The following is a 17,845-nucleotide window of genomic DNA, read 5'->3' on the forward strand; positions in this document are numbered from 1 at the left end:
TGAGGGGGACCCAACACTGGAGCAGGGGAAACGTGTGAGGAATCCTCCCCCTGAGGAGGAAGGAGTGGCAGAAAACAAAATAGTGATGAACTGACCCCAACCCCCATTCCCTGTTTTCCCCCTGTGCCGCTGCGGGGGAGGAGGGAGGAAAATTGGGATCAAAGTTACGCTTGGAAAAGGAGTGAGGGGTGGGGGGAAGGTGTTTTAAGATTTGGTTTTATTTCTCATTACTCCTCTCTGAGTTAATCGGTAATAAATCACATTTCCTTTCAGTTGAGTCTGTTTTGCCCATGACAGTAAATGCTGAGTGATCTCCCTGTCCTTATCTCAACCCCACAAGCCTGTTGTTATTTTTTTCCTCTCCTCTCTCCTGTCCAGTTAAGGAGGGAGAGTGATAGAGCGGCTTTGGTGGGCACCTGGCATTTTGGCCAGGGTCAACCCACCACAAAAAGTATGCCACAAGTACTGCTAAGTACTAAGGCACATTGTAAATTTTTCCTTTTTCCACAAAAAGCAGGATCCTGGCTATGGACTAACCCGATCCTCTCCATTAAGTCTTATTCAGCCTGAGAGTCTTCAAGCATTATCTAGGAATGATTTAAATGCCATTGTTTTAACCAAAAGTCCTTTAAAAATATTTCTATGAAAAGAAAAAAATAAATGCAATAAGCCTCCTACAGAACTAATGGAACACTCACACCACCTTATTAAAAGGACCGGATATTCAAAAATTTCCACAGATGTTTCACTTGAGCTGTGTGTACTTTTTAAATATAAACTGCACAGTTTATGATGGCATCCTTAACATCATCATTACTTGGTAAATGAAGAAGAGAATAAAACACAAAGGTGCATTGGGCACCTGTTTACACTCGACCACTGTAGAGAGCAAAGGCTTTTATATGGCTTGGTTTACATATTGTTTTTAAATTCTGTTTTATCAATATCACTGATATTAGTAGATTCCTTCACCTTAATATATAGTAATGTAGATGGACTCATATGATCGCATATATGCTGAATCACTTTTTTGGTCCAGAATACGTCTCTGTGAAAGATACATTGGCCACAAGTAATTCATGGAGTTAGGAATGATACATTTCTCTGACGTTTTATTATTATCTTTTAGCTCTATTCTTTCAATGGAGACTATGAGTTGTATCATATGAACTGGTTTATCCACATCGTTTAACAATGATTCTGAGAAGACCATGTTTGTGAAAACTGCCATTAAATATTAAATAATAGCATGAACAAAATCCTACGGTTTTTTCAATTATTTGTGTGGTGATTTATATTAGTGTATTGGTTCTGTCTGAGATGGACTTAATTTTCCCCATAGAAGCCCTCATTGAGCTGTGCTGTGTAGTGGTAGCTAGAAAGGTGTTGATAACACAGCAGTGCGTTGACTACTGCTGAGCAGGGCTCACACAGCAGTCTGTGTGTGGCTGTCTCTCCAACATTTCTCCAGTAGGCTGGGGGTGGGTGAGATCTTGAGAGGGGACATAGCCAGGACAGCTGACCCAAACTGACCAAAGCGATATTCCATACCATATGATGTCTGCTCAGCAACATAAGCTAGGGGGAAAAGGGGATAAGGGGAAGAGGAGGAAGGTGGGGCATTCATTTTTACATTTGTCTTCTGGAGCAACTGCTACGCGTACTGAAGCCCTGCTTCCTGGGAACTGGCTGGACATTACCTGCTGATGGGAAGTAGAGAATAAAATCTTTTGTCTTCCTTTGCTTCTGCACACGGCATTTGCTTTTGCTTTATTAACAACTGTTCCTATCTTGACCCACACACCTGTTATATTTTCTCTCCCCTGTCCAGCTGAGAAGGGGCAGTGATACGAGAGCAGCTTTGGTGGGCACCTAGCATCCAGCCAGGGTCAATGCACCACAATCAGGTTTAGTATAATAGCTCCTTCTTCAGAGTGAACATGTGTAAAGCCTTGAGCTTCCAAATCCACATGTCCATGATGAAATTTAAGCACATGAGTGAGCCTAACAAAGACACAGTTAAGCGAGTGTGTGACTGACGAATCGTGTCTCTTCAGGAACATGCTCTTTTACTTTTAAGCAAGTAGGTGCCAGAGTCTCAACAAAAGAAATGAAACCTAGACTGTATGCTTAAAAAGGTTAAGTATGCATGTTAGAGCAACTTGGTGAAAAAAATATATAAATCCATGCTTAAGCACATTCTGAAACTGGGCTATTTTGATAGTGGTTCATCTTGCCTTCAGACTCCACGTCATCTCCTGCAGAATCCCACACCTCCTCTTGCGAGAATCTCTCATTGGGAGCACCCTTCACCACCGAGATCTCAAAATTCAGACCTGACGATAGTTACAAAACTTTTATCTGAGCCATGAGTTAACAGAAGAAAGCCATGCTGTGGGATTCGGGGATTAATTCAAAACACAAGCCAAATAAAGTGAGACAAACAGACACAGTATCATCCACCTCTTTAGATACACTTGCAGAAGAAATTGACTCAATTTATTTGGAAATTTGGAAGGCTATGTGTCTCATGGTGTAAATAAATATATACATACTTGTGCCCAGATTAACCAAAACTTATAAAACTCACTAATATATTCAGAGTATTTTCTACTTCACACCTAAAAAGCCTACTGATTTACCCGTATTCTTTGTTACTAAATGCATGGTACACTTACTGTCAGTCATCCTAATTTATTACCAGAAATCCTTAAATTAATTTCCTAGCTTACCCTTCATAAGAACACTTACCAGCTACCATAAGGATATAACAACATCCAAGATCTGAAAAGGTATTAATAACATCTTTCTGTGGGAAACCAGACTACCATTGCATTCATACAGAAACAGAAAATTATCATAGGGCAGACACTAAAAGCCTCATTTCAGAGAGCTAGAAGGACAGAGGGGAAAGGAAGAAAAGACAATTCATTCCCATCTGTGCCCTGTGCAAACTGTCATACTGTTCATGCAAAAATAAAAATGAACGTTCTAATCACTATGTGTTTCTAGACAGTTTTAAGCCTCTGCTGAGGACTATTTAAAAAAGTCTGATTTTTCTAAGAAACAGAATGTAGCACTGTAGAAACAGTTACACGTGATCAGATCTCTGGTTCATCCACACCAGTACCTTATGTCCGACAATGCCAGCACAGTATGTTTAAAAAAAAAAAAAAAACAAACAAAAAACCACAAAACAAAACAAAATGAAACCCAAAAACCCAACAGTAGCCAGACGATGGCTAATCTATGCTTTGATTTGAAATACTCCTAATTAGCAACTGGTTTAGAACCTGATGTGTGAATTTTACATCACATCCACAGTTTGTTATGAATATCCATCATAAAGTTGGGTGTTATTCTTACCTGACATAGTATTTTTAAATAAAAATACTTCCTTTTTGATGCAATTAAAAATCCCAGGTTCTTTGGTTTCATGTGTATTTTTTCAGATCCCTAACCATTTTTTTTTTTCTTTCCATGAGGTTTTCCTAGATCTACAACGCTCCTTTCTGAGATACAATTTCAAAGAATCACAGATAACCTCAAACCAATGATTTTACATGCCATGAGATATTCACTATTCTTTATCTCTACATATCACAACATCTTACTGACTCTTTAATGACCTCTGCTGTAGCATTAGAAGAGATTTTCACAAAATTGGCTTCATCAGTGTTTTTCTAAACCTTTATCACTAAAGTAGCATCCTGTAAAGTATTTCAGTTCATCATTTAACTACCGTTCTGCATTGCTTTTGCTAGATGGCCACTTAGCTTTCTGCATTGGAACTTCAACTTTTTTTACGTACGATGAAAATACAATGTATTCTTCATCAGTAAATGTTGTAGCCTCACTGAGCACCCTTTTATTCAGCACTTGATTATTATTTATCTTTGCCATATTGATACATTCAAACAATTCTAGCAATGAGAAAACAAAAATTGTTTCCTCAGAAGTAGGTTTATTTCCTTAGAAAGAAGTTAGATGCTCTCTACCTATTGCACCCCTCAGGCTTAATGAAACCTACAATAAGAAGAGAATCTGAAAGACTCCAAAAAAGATTTTTCACTGTGAATTTTCTTTTAAAAAGACAGATAAGAAACCTATACATACACTATGAACAGCTTCAGCTTCACAAATAAGCAATCAGCAATGACACAGGTATGAAAGTGTCACAGCAGCCTTCAGTATAAACTAGAAGGCTGCTGAACGTCAACCGGCTCAGGCGTCAGCAGGAAATAAGCCTTTCCCTGATGCACCACCTCAACAGTATGGAAAGCATAGCAGACAGCAATAACTCCCTACAAGATGTCCCCTAGGGACAAAGACAAGTATAAATGGAGTTGGGAACTTCTGCAGATCATCTTCTCTACTAGGAGCTCTCCATGGGGTTAATCAGAACAAAGATTGTCAAAGACAGTCTGGCTTAGGTGAGAAAGTTTCCCTGAAGCGGGGACCACTGCAGGACACAGGTACAAGAAGTGAGCTTAGCTTACAGATTTGCTTGAAGACCCACCCACTCAGGATACTGATCTCTGCAAAGTCCAGAAATTAATTTTATAACAACAGGCTGAAATCCAACTTCACTAGCAGCTATGTTTGGGAACACTTAGACAAGAACAATGACAACACTGTTGCTTGACATACAGAAGAAAATAGCACCAGATGGGCTGCCTGGTGAATCCGGTGCCTCAGATGACATACCAGGACAAGTGTTTTTGAAAGAACACTGCAAATTATGATCCTCACACTTTCTGTTCTTAGTTGAAGAAGGTGGCAAGTACATTCAGATGTACTCCATGGGAACAAGAGATGGGCAGGCAAGTTAAAACCAAGCAGCCTACTGAGCCACAAACAACAAGCTGTAGGATACAGATACATTAGGTCATCTTGGTACGAAAGTATTTTCAGTGTTTGCATATTTCTAACATTTCTTTCTTTCCTGCTTTGTTGGTATTCTAAAGATCACCCTAGTACGCCAAAAGAAGCAAGCAGAGGAGCCAGCCGCAACCTAGTCTGCTTGAAAGAGGCAAAGCGGTTTGTTTCTTTCATTAGCAAGGTAACATGGTAGCGAGACTTCCCCACTTTTTTTCTGGTAGAGAAAAGGCTGCACAGGCCAAAACTGAGCCAGGTGACTCTCCTACGGCATGCCATAAAAACAATGCCAATGCTGATGAGGGCAGAACGTTTCAGGTTTTGCTTATTTCAACACATCTCAGATCCCCCACAGGCAGAGTTGTAGTCAGTGGGCTCATAAAGCTGATTTGACTGATGACGCTCTCTAGGGAAAGCTTTTGAAAGAAATACTCCACCCCCTACCTCTGTTCCAAAATGTACATCAACCAGCTAAGAACTTCCAGTTCCCACCTGCAGATAGATAATTTGGTGGAAATACTTAAACAAGCTCCTGTGCTATATTTAACTCAACAGATAGTCCCATGGGTGAAAAATATTCAGCTAATGAGAAATAAAACAAACTTGGTAGCAAAACAGGCTATCATGTCATAAAATAATATGCCTTTGGCAGTAAGTTTAACAGCTTCATATATCACATAGCAGTTCAGCCCTTTCAAATAAAAAAGGACAGAAATATGGTGCAATGCTGACATCTGAAACCCTATATTTTTATGGTCTAACTGGCTTTCTGTCAAGGGTAGTCTTTGACACGGAGGGTTGGCTGGGCAGGAGGATCCTGAAGTTGCAGCACTCCACACTAACAGCTCACAGCTCCTACAGCCTGCCTGGCCTGTGCTTCAGGTCCCTCCACCTTGAGGTGTGATCAGAAAAAACACTCAGGAGACAACAACTGCGTACAAGATGGCCCTTTGGGGGTCAGTATAGTACATTTACTTTGAACTACTTCACTACAAGCTACCTAAGTTCTGACTACAGAGGAGGTCCCACACAGGGCCAGACCTCAGTGAAAAGATCTTTGCTTTTTCAATCTTTGAAAATCTTTGATTTTTCAGCAGTTGTCTGCTTTCCCCAAATTTTGCCTGCAAGTGCTGCACTTTCACAGGGAGACAAATACAGGCAAAAAAGTGCAAGAGCAATTTAAGAATCCTTCACCTCCCACGTGGAGATGTTTATTTTCTAGTGCTTTTGACTCTCCAGAGAGAAGTCTGCTGTTCACTCACATGGGAAATAACAATGGAAAGGAACATAGAGTGATAGACTTTGGTTACCGAACATGGTATAGTGTGTTAAATCCTCTTTTACATTCATAGGATTCAATAGAAAACAAATAAAATATCTGTCTGCATGCATAAAACCTAGAAAATTTATCAACCATGTAACACACATCCTAATATCAGTATGTTGCTCAATAATAGTTCCAGCTATTATTATTATTAAAACTACTTTCACACTAATAATCAAAAAAAGTATTTCAGAAAAGAAATGCTGTCTCCAGAGAGTCTCAAAGATAACGATAAATTTAAACAATTGTAGCTATAAATCTAGACATTTCCTATCTCTCTGAAAGGCATTATTGCATCATAGGGAAATGTATACTAAGTACATTGAAGCACTCAATTTCAAAGTAATTGAGTGGTGTTAGGTGCCACTAACAATCTTATAGGTGCAGTTTAGTGCTTAATGTTAATGAAATACATGAATTTTTTTCTGGCACATTAGTTATTTCAGTATGAAACAATTTTCTATATTTTTGTGCCACATTCACAAAAATAGTACATCAAAAAGTTCTTGTACACAGTCATCACTGGATTAAACATTGTGAATTTTTAGATTTTGCCACTATACGAGTAAGTTTCCCAATTCACCATGCTTCAGAACAAAACAAAAAGAAACTGCACTCATTGTAGAGTCTTCAGATTTGGCTGGGTTAACGGGGTGATTGTGAAAAAACATATCATTTGATATAAATGCCTTGCCTGCTTCCCGCAGTAGAAGCAGCCACAACTAACTCTTCCTTAGTCCTGCTCGGCCCCCTCTCCAACACTGCACCTCAAATGCAATCCACATACAGAAGGACATTTCTGCTTCTCTTTAAATGTTGACACACGCCACGCGCCTCAGTGGGTCAAAAGAAACCTCAGATCTTTCGCCAACAGCATCAACTCTTGCCAAAAAGCTGGGTAACTCTACCAGTCTGTTAGACCTCAGACAATTCAGAAAATAAACTGGGCTACAGAGGTTGAATTATCCTCTCTTACAATGAGACACACCTATTTCAGAACGCAGATCGGATATATTGCTTGGCTACTATGCCAAAAACTATTGCAGCAAGCACAGCTGCACCTCTTCCAGAGAAGGGAAAAAAAATCCAAAACAAATGAAAAAGCCTCTATGGATTTTAAGGGACCTGGAGCACTTCCTTATGAATTTGCAGCCAAAATGACTACAGGGGAAGAAAAGGGACAAGTGGGATCTCTCTCCAGTGCTCCATGCACCCTTCAAATATTTTCCATGCAATGATAAACCACTTAGAAAAATGCGACAGCAAAAATGTGTTCCACTAAGAGCTAACAGACTCAGAACAACTGCACGTCATTTCTCATGTTAAATTGTGAATACAGGGTATTAGGCTACTATTATTGCAGGCTTGTAAAGCAAAGTGCAGGAAACAGGACATCCTAATTTTGCTCCTGATAATAGAAAAAAAAAATTGTCATACTTACTGCAAAGTACCAGGAAAAAAAATGGAAGCAGAAAGAGAAGGAGAAAATAAATAAATAGTAAAATCATCATTAAATTTAGTTTGAATCATGTAGTAAAGAAATACATTTAAGCTGAATTAGAATAATGCAATAATATGGATGCACCACTTCTTAAAACACAAGCAGGGCTGAAAATCACTTTGAATAGCAGCCTTAGGATGAGAAGCTTAAGGCAACTGCTTCCTGGAATATTTTCTACTTGATCTAGCTGAACAAGTATTAGGGAATTTAACTGGGGAAAGATAAGCCTGTAGATGTTCACAAGTCCACAGTTGTCACTGTGGTTGTCCTAAAGACTAAAGGAGTGTAAGATGGTTTGCTTTTTGTGCTTGGCAAAAGAAAACATTTCTCACTGGCTTAGTATACACCTCCTCACGAACAGAGACCCACTAAGAGCAGGGACTGCACCCCACCAGAAATCCATTACATGGCTCTGGATTTCTCATCCCATACTGTTGTCTGAATTTAACCTAGAGACTTCAGCTCCCTCAGCTACTGCCTGCATGACCAGTTAGGTCTATCTAGACTTGCAGAACAACACACACATCAAACTGCCCACTCCCACTTCTGCTAGCAGGTCTTCATACATGGAGGATAAATAGAGGAGCACTGAAAGAACAGAGAGCTTCTCCTGACATACACTTTAGCTCAAACCAGAGAAATGGCTGCCTTGAACAGCTTCTCCTAGTTACGTAAGACTAACAACGCACAGAAAAACTGAATTAAGAAGCAAGTAGTCACTTCTTCAATAAACTTAGTGGATTTCCAACCATTTCTGTCAGCAGGTGGAGCAGCAATAGCACTAAATATGGACAGGTAAATATCTCCCTATATTTGTCTGTTATCTACCGAAGTAACATTTGTCTCTTAGTCACTGCCTGCTGAAAGGACAGAGAAACTGTTGCTGCTTCTAGTACTCTTCCCTCCCCTGGGAAGTGACAGAAAGCGATTGGTAACCTTTGATAACCTAATGCAAGGCCAACAAGGGCAAAGAACAAATTTTTCTCACCATGGCAAGAAGGGTCCATTTGCTTCCACGAAACATCTGTAGAACCTTTATTTACAAAAATCCTCAGGCCAGAAAAAAATAGCATATAGAAAATCATCAGAACGGCACTATACCTATCAGAAAAAGTTATGTGGCTTGGCTGTTCTGGATGTAAGAGGTCTGACTGAGATCTGTCTAATCATAAGCAGCAGTTCAGAGCAGTTCAGTACTCTGAACAGGAGACTAGATCAGAACATGTGGATTTTGAGCTTTGTATAAAGAATTCCGGACTGACATTTCCCAGCAGAAATCAATGCATTTGTTTCAAAAGAAAAAAAAGATAACATAACAACAATTGAAGATTTCCAGGGTGGACAACAGCCTAAATGTAAAAGCTTTTCCCTGCATTCTTTGCATCTTATATACTGATTCTGAGCCTTTAAAAATAGTAAGTCAAGCATGCAAGGCTCCCCCTGAGAGGTCAGCTCTGGTAGTCTCTCCCTCATGCTTACAGGATGCACCACTTAATCTGTAAAAAGTGGGGACACACCATGATGATTTCAAGGAGAAGAATACATTCAGTCATTTCATGAGTTATAAAGGACAAATGATTACAGTCACTTTCATTAAATATAATCACCATTCTTCAGTAAGAAAAACAGAACTTGACTGAAAAAGAGTTGGCTAAAATTATGTCCACTTCCCAGAAAAAGGCTAGAATGGTATTTGAACGAAGAGTAAAACAAATCTGAAATTCAACAAGCTAACTCTTGACATTTACATTACAAAAGCTTATATTTCATTGATCTTTTAAAACTCAAATGTACAAACCTGCTCCTGACTCAAAGTAAATCTACAACTAATGATTCTAGACAGAGGTACAAAACTGTGCTGTTGGATGACACGTACTGAAGTTTTAGACCACAAGTTGTTACTGCACACTTAATAATTAACACTTAAACAACAGTGAGGAGAAATGTCAAATGCTATGAAAAGTATAATTTATTTCTCCTGGCAGATACTAATTGACCTGTATTAATGACTTTTGGAACTATTACTAATGAGGAAAAATAGCCATCCCAGCATGGCAGCAACATCTATAGTGAGGGGACAGTCTTCTAGCCATTAGAAAAAAAAATATGGGGGGAGAGGGAGTATCACACCATAAGATAAGAAAAACAGTTTCTCAAAAAGGATGTTTACAACTAAATTTCTAAATTGCTGCCACAGCACAGTGGGGGAGAAATTCTGATAGTGCCTCCAGCAGCTCTGCTGGATGATTAGTCTCAGCAGCTATCAGCTAACTGGAGTTTGTGGCTGTGTTAGTCCCCCAGGGTCTAGTCATGTTGTTATACAGAACCAGGCAGCTAACCAGGGATCCTCAAGGACAGCAAGGTGTCCTCTGAGCAGACCAGCTCATCTTCTTCACTGTTTTGCAGGGCAGAACAGTGGGAAAATGGTCAAAATATGTTTTCTATTACGCTTTAATCAAAAGCATATTGATAGGATCGTATTAGTTTAACTTCCAAGGTATACCAAAAATCATATACAGCCTCCTGTGGTATGTAAATGAAGCCAGGAATGTAGTGGTTAGGCATAGGTGCATTTCCTAAGCAGAAAGAATTTTTGTAAATTCAGTTAGCCAGAGCAAATGGACAATTCAAGAACTATCCAAGCATATTATTCCACTATTTCACTGTTTTATCTGAAGATCAAAAGACACTATGCTATGATAGTGTTTATCTCAGCACTGACCATTATCTTGAAGGACTCCTGTGGAAGCTGTTCCTCTTACTGTCTGTTTTACTTTTGTAGAGTTGTTAGAAAAGTGTCGTCTGCACACAGAATCCTCTGTGTTCTGGCTTTTTTTGTCTTTCCCTTTGGAAAGCAGAGGTGAGGAACTGTTTTCTCCTGGGCCACTGGATCCAACGGCAGATTTAGATTGCCGATCATTTCCCTGAAAAGAAGTGTATGTAATTATCACTGATTAAAGTGACAAAGTTTATTTTTTTTAATTTCAGTATTATTTCAACCTTTTAATACTAAGGATTGTTATCAGGTGTTAAGAAGCATATTAATTTACAATCAGTACAGTAAGTGATATCTTAAACTACCCAGAAAACTTAACTATCTCATCAACTTACTATATGATCCAAACAATCAAATGCTCCTCAGCAACTCCCAGAAGAAAATAACACATTTATTATAAGGAAATAATGCTTCATTTGATGAAAAGAACGGCTAGGTGAATCTATACATGCATCCATATGATACACAGCTATATCTTATCTATGCATATGTGTGGAAAGTCATAAGACGTAACATATATAACTTGTGAGTGATTCATTGCCTGTGTGAATGAGACATAGGCATTAATCTAAATATCAAAAGCAGCTGGAAGAGGATGACAGTCTTCGTGTGGAAGTAACACTGGCTGCCAAGTGGACACTAAGAAATGACTGCCCGCACATCACCTCTGAGTCCCCTCCAAGGACACCAGCCAGTTCCTCTGCTTGCTCTGTTGTGTATCTAGAAACAGAACCAGAAACCTGGTCCTTATTTTTACAGCTCTGGTGTATGATCCTGGGTGTACTAGTCAGCGATGTTATTATTTATATACATTTTTCTTCAGCCTAGATCTGTCCACAATCAACATCATAAACACCTGAACTGTACATAGCAGTCCTTTAGGGTGCTGTTTATATCGTTCTAGGCTGCATCAAGATTTTACCAAGTGAACATCCTCAGTGTTGCCTCTCATTAGAGGCTGTCAGCCTCCTACTTTTGCCAGTCTAACAGCATATGTAGTCTCTTCCTAATCCAGTTCTCTCAAAACACTCCATATAACAATAAAACACTCAAGCAGTTACGGCAGAAAACCTTTTCAGTATCTGGAACCATCTACCTCATAGCTGAATCACAGAAGACTAATACATTCTATTCTACTTCATTGTTTCGCTCAGTGCAGCTGCATGTCATTTTGGAACTCGCCCATCAAAAAGGCCTTTCATTCTGCAATGGGCATGGACAATTCTGTTCACCTCACTGCTAAAGTTAAAAAGGTAACACTATATAAAATTAACATCTTTCAGAAAAATAAGTCCTGAACAAAATCCCACATCTCTTAAAAAAAATCCTGCATACATTTTTATGTGATTCTTATAGTTTTCACATCATCAGTAGAAACCAGTTCTGTTTAAAATCTCTTACTTAAATACCATCTAGCTTTTACTATCTAATCTATCATTTATCTACCAATACCATCAAATCTACCACTTATCCTTTCTCTATAAAGGGAAATGAAGGCATGGCAATATTTTGGTCTCTTCTAATTCAAACTGGAGACTTACTCCCAAGCAATAATAGTAAAAAAAGTGTAGATATCAAACTGAAGTCAACAATTGCATGATTTATACCAGTTCAAGTGTTGCGTTAGGTATTGAAGAGCAGTAGTACATATTCCTGCCTCCTTAAGTTTTGACGCTTGTTATCAGTGTGTGTTACAATCCCAATGGAATAAAAGTGAGTATCAAATAATTTTCTGTACATGCTGTTAAGTAATAGTAGAAGAAGTTAAAACTGTTCATGAGTTATTTTTACATATGCTAGAACTACAAAGCTCACATTTTGAAAACAAACACCACTTGAAACCATGTTCTTTACCAAGGTTTTATCTTCTACTGAATTTCAACAGAACGGAACAGACACTTGTATATTTTATTGCTTATTTTGTTTAGTGGCTCCAGGGTTTTTGTTTTGTAAACAGTGAATGGACATGATCAACTACCACAGTTATAAAGACAGACTGTGAGTCTGACTCTCCATTGTCTTGTAGTTGTAGAGCAAAACTGCACTTGTACAGAATCAGTGCAAACAGATACTTCTACTCTGACCTGGCACTGTTTTAAATCCACACTGGACTCATTTTGTACACATGTAAGCAGCTCTACAGGATACGAAGCAGTACAGGCTCAAGCTCTGTATTTAATGGTTAGCTAGGATAAAACACATCAGATCAGAAACTGGTTTAGGGCCTTATTCAGACTCAGCATGTAGAAAAACCATTTTCTGCAACATGTTTTGTAAAAGGTTCTGTGTTTTTCTTTAGGTGTGTAATTTGAATAAATAAATAAACAAATACACAAACATAGCTGACAAGGTTTATGGGAAAGACTTCAAGGCAGCAGTCGATCTCTGCTATGGAAGGTTTTATAAAAAAATAAAGCGGCCATTATTGCAATAATATTTTCTCAGATTTAGTTTGTCTAATTGACACTGCAAACAGCTACAGATTCATCAAGCTTTAATAAGCACACCACCAGGTGGCTGCGGATTTTTTCTCTTCGGATTTAATTAAAACCCAAAGGACAGGGATTTTCCACCTGCCGGAATTAAGCGAACTTAGAAACAAACTTATTACAGCACTTGATACTTACACTGCCTTTAGACTTCCGAGATCCCATGATTGGAGGTAGTACAGAGACTTTGGAACTGCAGAAATAAGCCACATCTTAGAACAGTGTACTGTCCAGCACTACACTTAGAACTGCATAACTGTCACTATCAGAGACAGCATGTATCTATAACCAAGTCAGATAACACCAAGTCGGCTACAGCAACAGAGCTTTTACTAAGTATCACTCATTTACTAAGTATCATCTGTCTGTTCACTAGACAGACACGTATTAAACGCATAATCATGAACTTACTCAAGCAAATACATTACATTTCCCCACAATGCATGCTTTATATATTGAAAATTTGCAAGCAGTATTCAGTGAATTACTATGTGAAAGATCCTTACAACTATTATAATGAAAAGTTCCAGCAATTTCAACAAAACTCTGTTTACATCAATTGATCAACGTAGCTTTCCACTGTCCTTAAATTTATTCGTTGCAAATGCTATTTCCCAAAATACTTTCAAGTTATTGACATTGTCTACAGTTGCATTTCATTTCTAACCATTTATTTCAATGAAATAGCTCCCAATCTTCATTTTTTCCAAAGATACTAAAAGCCTGAGTTTCTCCTTACAGAAACTCAGTTTAGGACTCTATTATGTAAGAGATCTATCCTACAAAAAACAGATCCAAACATAACACATTCTTAAGGCAGTACATATTCCCAAAACATTACCAAGTAAGAGTAGATCTAGACATGTGTAGCTGCACCTAATCTCATTCAGCTGCACACATTTGTATCCCAGGAAAAAAACAAATGAAGCCAAGTCAAAATAATCCTTTCTCTGACTTTAATTTTGTGATCCATGACTAATAGCATGTTTATAAGGTGAAGTAATCTTCTGAATTTCCATTTTCTCTTTTGTTTTTGTTATCTCAGCTTTGTCAGAAGTTGTCAATAAAGTTTTGCATCCATACTAACCCATCCCTCCCTCCCTCGTCCTTGGAATGATGATTTTGTACTTTACTGGTGGTACTTTGTAAACAAATTGACACACACAAGTATGTGAGAAGTATATCACACAGCTATAGAACTTACCCCTGTGGCCTTCTCATTGTAGATTTGCTAAACAGCAGATCAGCATATGGCAACTTCTTAAACTTTTCTCTACCCACTGCAACATAAATTTGCCCATTCTCCAAGTCTGATCCATTCTGAACCAGTTTTCCATCTAAAGTGTAAAGCCTGAAAAATATGAAAATGCTTAATATAACAGACCTTAAAACTCAGTGTATTAAGAGCATTGAAAGCTACATTAATCTAAACTCACTAAATCATGTGGAATTTCCAGATATGAAACAAAATAAAGTACAGTGGATGCCATACAATGGTCAGTCACTACACAAAAAAAAAAAACAAAGGACAAGGAAAGACAGAAGGAAATAATGACCTAAATCACAGTTCATATAAAACTAATGAAGTATGATGTCCTATTACAAACTAAATACTCTCATCATTTTTAAAATGAAATAAATTACTTTGTATGACAAAGGTCTTTTAACGCCTTTCCCCTGATACCTTGGAAGGGATCTAGTTCATGAGTTCCTGACCCTTCTCATACCAAGTTACACCTCCCATCTGTGCCCTGGGCACTATGCAATAACCCAAGAGGAACAGGGCATTCATGGCCCCATAACCGAAAACCCAGGACCTGTCCACCTAACACAGACCAAGTTGATAACACTGCACTTAGATCATTATATTGTGTAGATCGGAAGGTTGGAACATGGCTGTACCTGGAGAGGTAAAGCTGGGAGTAGTGGGAAATACAATAATACATTATAATAAGAAGCTGTGTATCTCAGGCACCTATAATTCCAATAATTACTATGTCTATTACACCAGGTAGATTTTTACCACCATAATTTCTGTTTGTACACTTTACTGAGAAGGAAGAAATGCATTAGGGACCGGGGGGGGGGGGGGTGGGGGGGCAGTCAACACATTATTATTTCTACATTATCCCAGTTCCTTCATTGTCGAATTTGTGATTTTATATAAGAATGGTCAAACCAATGAGGAAGGAGGAAACATTCAATAATAAATAAGCTCTTTCCTATGAAGCGTATTCCAAAACTCAACAATATTTGTATTTAATTAAAAAGTCAACATTAACAGTTTTGCATTTAAGTCTTAAATGCAGGAATGTTAAATGGCTATCTTAACTGCCTTTCTAGAAGCCTTCTACAGGAGCTACTGTATCTGTTATTCGTAAACTTCAGCACAATGTAAGGAGTATAAAATGACATATACATCTATACGATGAACTTTTCAGGAAGAATACCAAAAGTCTGCCTTGAGAACACCCCTGACTAATAAAGTGCAAAAATTTTCAGTTTATTAGAGAGAAAGGTACTTAAGTTCATACACACAGTGGCACAACCTTGAACAAATACAGAAAGAAAAAAAAGAAAAAAAAAACAAAAAACACCAGGAATCACAGAATAGCTGAGGTTGGACACGATCTCCGGAGACTGTCTAGTCCAACCACCCCGCACAGAGCAAGAGCAACTAGAGTAGGTTGCTCAGGGCTGTGTCCAAGTGTATTTTGAGTAACTGCAAGGATGGGGACTCCACAACTTCTCTGGGCAACCTGTTCCAGTGTTTGATGACACTTACAGTAAAAAAAAATTTATTCTGTTCAAATGGAATTTCCTGTATTTCAGTTTGTGGTCATTGCCTCTTGTCCTATCACTGAGCATCACTGAGAAGAGCCTGGCTCTGACTTCTTCACTCGTTCCCACTACACATTACAAGATTCCCCTGAGACTTCTCTTCCCCAGGCTGCAGAGTCCCAGTGCTCCCAGTCCTCCTCACATGACAGGTATCTTCAAGCCCTTCAGCTTTGTGGCCCTTTGCTGCACTTGCTCCAGTGCGTCTATGTCTTTCTTCCATTCCCATCATGAAAGTACCTTGATTTTCTAGGTGCTTCCTGCCATATAGAAGTACCTTGGTTTTCTAAATGCAAAGACTGAAAGTTCTCAAAGGTGAAATTGCAGCTTTTTAAAATCTTGATCACATTGCTGATTCCTTGCGAAGAGGTACACTAACTCTGAAGCACCTTCTTTGTATTACCCACATTTACTTTTTAGCGCAAACATTTCAGAGTCATGCCAGCAATTCAAAGAGCAATTTATGTTTCACTACCACACAGACAATGTCAGTTAGTTACACACAAACAATGACAATACAGAAGCAATCTAAAAATCAGCAAGAAGCCTATTTCTGAATTAATCTCACTATATTTTGCTAGATTACATTTTGCTTTGGGAAACTCAGGGGAAAAAAACTTGCAAATCAGTGTAAAATAGTGCAAAACAGTTCAAGAACTGCTTTATATACTTATATGGTGCTGCAGGTATATAGGGGTACCTACAAACATGACTGTGGGGTTTTGTTCCAAATCTTTCACTTAGTTTGTGTTTTCAAGTTATATTTAATGTACAAAACATAACTCCCAAAAATGTTATGGATTATCTAGCAATCTCTAATTGTATTTTTTCACCCTGAAAATAACAATCACAATAACTGAATCAAACATAACCAGTGTCTGAAGATGATAGTGAAATTAAAAATGCATTTAAAAAAAAAAAAAGGAACTTCAAACATAAATAACTATTGACTTAACAAGCATCACACAAGTTTTGTGACACTTACTTCTGAAGCCTTCTACCTAACCACCTGGCCACAACCATTCACAGACCAGCTGGGTTCTCTCTGGCTAGTATTATGCAACAAAGATGTCCTTGTGGTCACTTCTTCTGGTCACTGAGGGATGAACTAAGGATTGTCTGTGGGATGTCAGTGGATTTCCATTTTCCCTCCTGAATCCAAGCCAAAAAGTGTCAGCCAAAACAAAGGGTAGAGGCTGACAAAGGAGACAGCAAAGACACAACTTGCGGGACCAATATCCCCAAATTCCCAGTTGCCAATACACCAGGTACCTGCCCATCAGGTCGCTGTACCCCATCCCCATACACAACCTGGCAAAGAGAAAAGCTACTTTCTTATTGTCTCCTCTCTCATATATCTTACTTATATCCCTATTCTGATGGGGAAAATCAACTCATTTTGTTTTAAAAAAAAAGCCACATGTGAAACTGCATAAGACTTGGCAGCATTGTGTTTCTTTTAATAACATGGACAAGAAAAACTGCCCTATATGTAATGCAGGCTCTTGTAAATGCATTTATCCTTTTTTAATGAAAAATTGTATCTTCCCAGCACCAGTGGTCTTACAGGACCTCCCCTAATCCTAATATACTTTCAGTAAACCCCAGCAATTAATGTGTAACTTACTAAAGAACAATGATCACTTTACTAACGTATTTAATATGTATTCCTAGCATTTTAAGGAAAAGAAAATGAAAACTGAGTTAATAGAAAACCAGAAAAAGGAAAACACTAAATCATTCAAAGTGTCATGTACATTATCCTATTTTTTTAAAAGATTAAAGCTGAGCACTGAAGGGAACTCCTCAAAAACAAGCTATGTACAGAATGATTTATGCTTTCATGTCCATCATTCCATTTCACCAAGGAGTGGTACTGAGTAATAAGAATAAAATGTCAAGGTTTTTAAATCGCTAAACAACCTGAGAATAGAAAGAATTGTTCGCTTCTCAGTTACACTAGCTGAGAATCGGACCCAGAAAGCTGCAACATGTCTGTACGCTTACTTTACTGCAAGTAAAAGTGCTAAGTAGCCACA

The 17,845-nt window shown here is 38.3% G+C and overlaps 1 protein-coding gene across 2 annotated transcripts in view; it reads right to left on the reverse strand.

Moving 5' to 3' along the window:
• The window catches only part of DCDC2 (doublecortin domain containing 2), a 67,524-nt gene that overhangs the window by 31,455 nt on the left and 18,224 nt on the right, over positions 1-17,845 (reverse strand). For both annotated transcript variants that reach the window (XM_086469389.1, XM_086469388.1), the window contains exons 5-7: positions 14,173-14,319; positions 13,107-13,161; positions 10,426-10,627 (exon numbers count right to left, since the gene is read on the reverse strand). In XM_086469389.1, coding sequence (XP_086325515.1) covers positions 10,426-10,627; positions 13,107-13,161; positions 14,173-14,319 — 404 coding nt within the window. The remainder of the gene's footprint in view (positions 1-10,425; positions 10,628-13,106; positions 13,162-14,172; positions 14,320-17,845) is intronic.

Source organism: Leptosomus discolor, chromosome 8 (assembly GCF_034619465.1).
Source record: "Leptosomus discolor isolate bLepDis1 chromosome 8, bLepDis1.hap2, whole genome shotgun sequence".
NCBI lineage: Eukaryota > Metazoa > Chordata > Aves > Leptosomiformes > Leptosomidae > Leptosomus > Leptosomus discolor.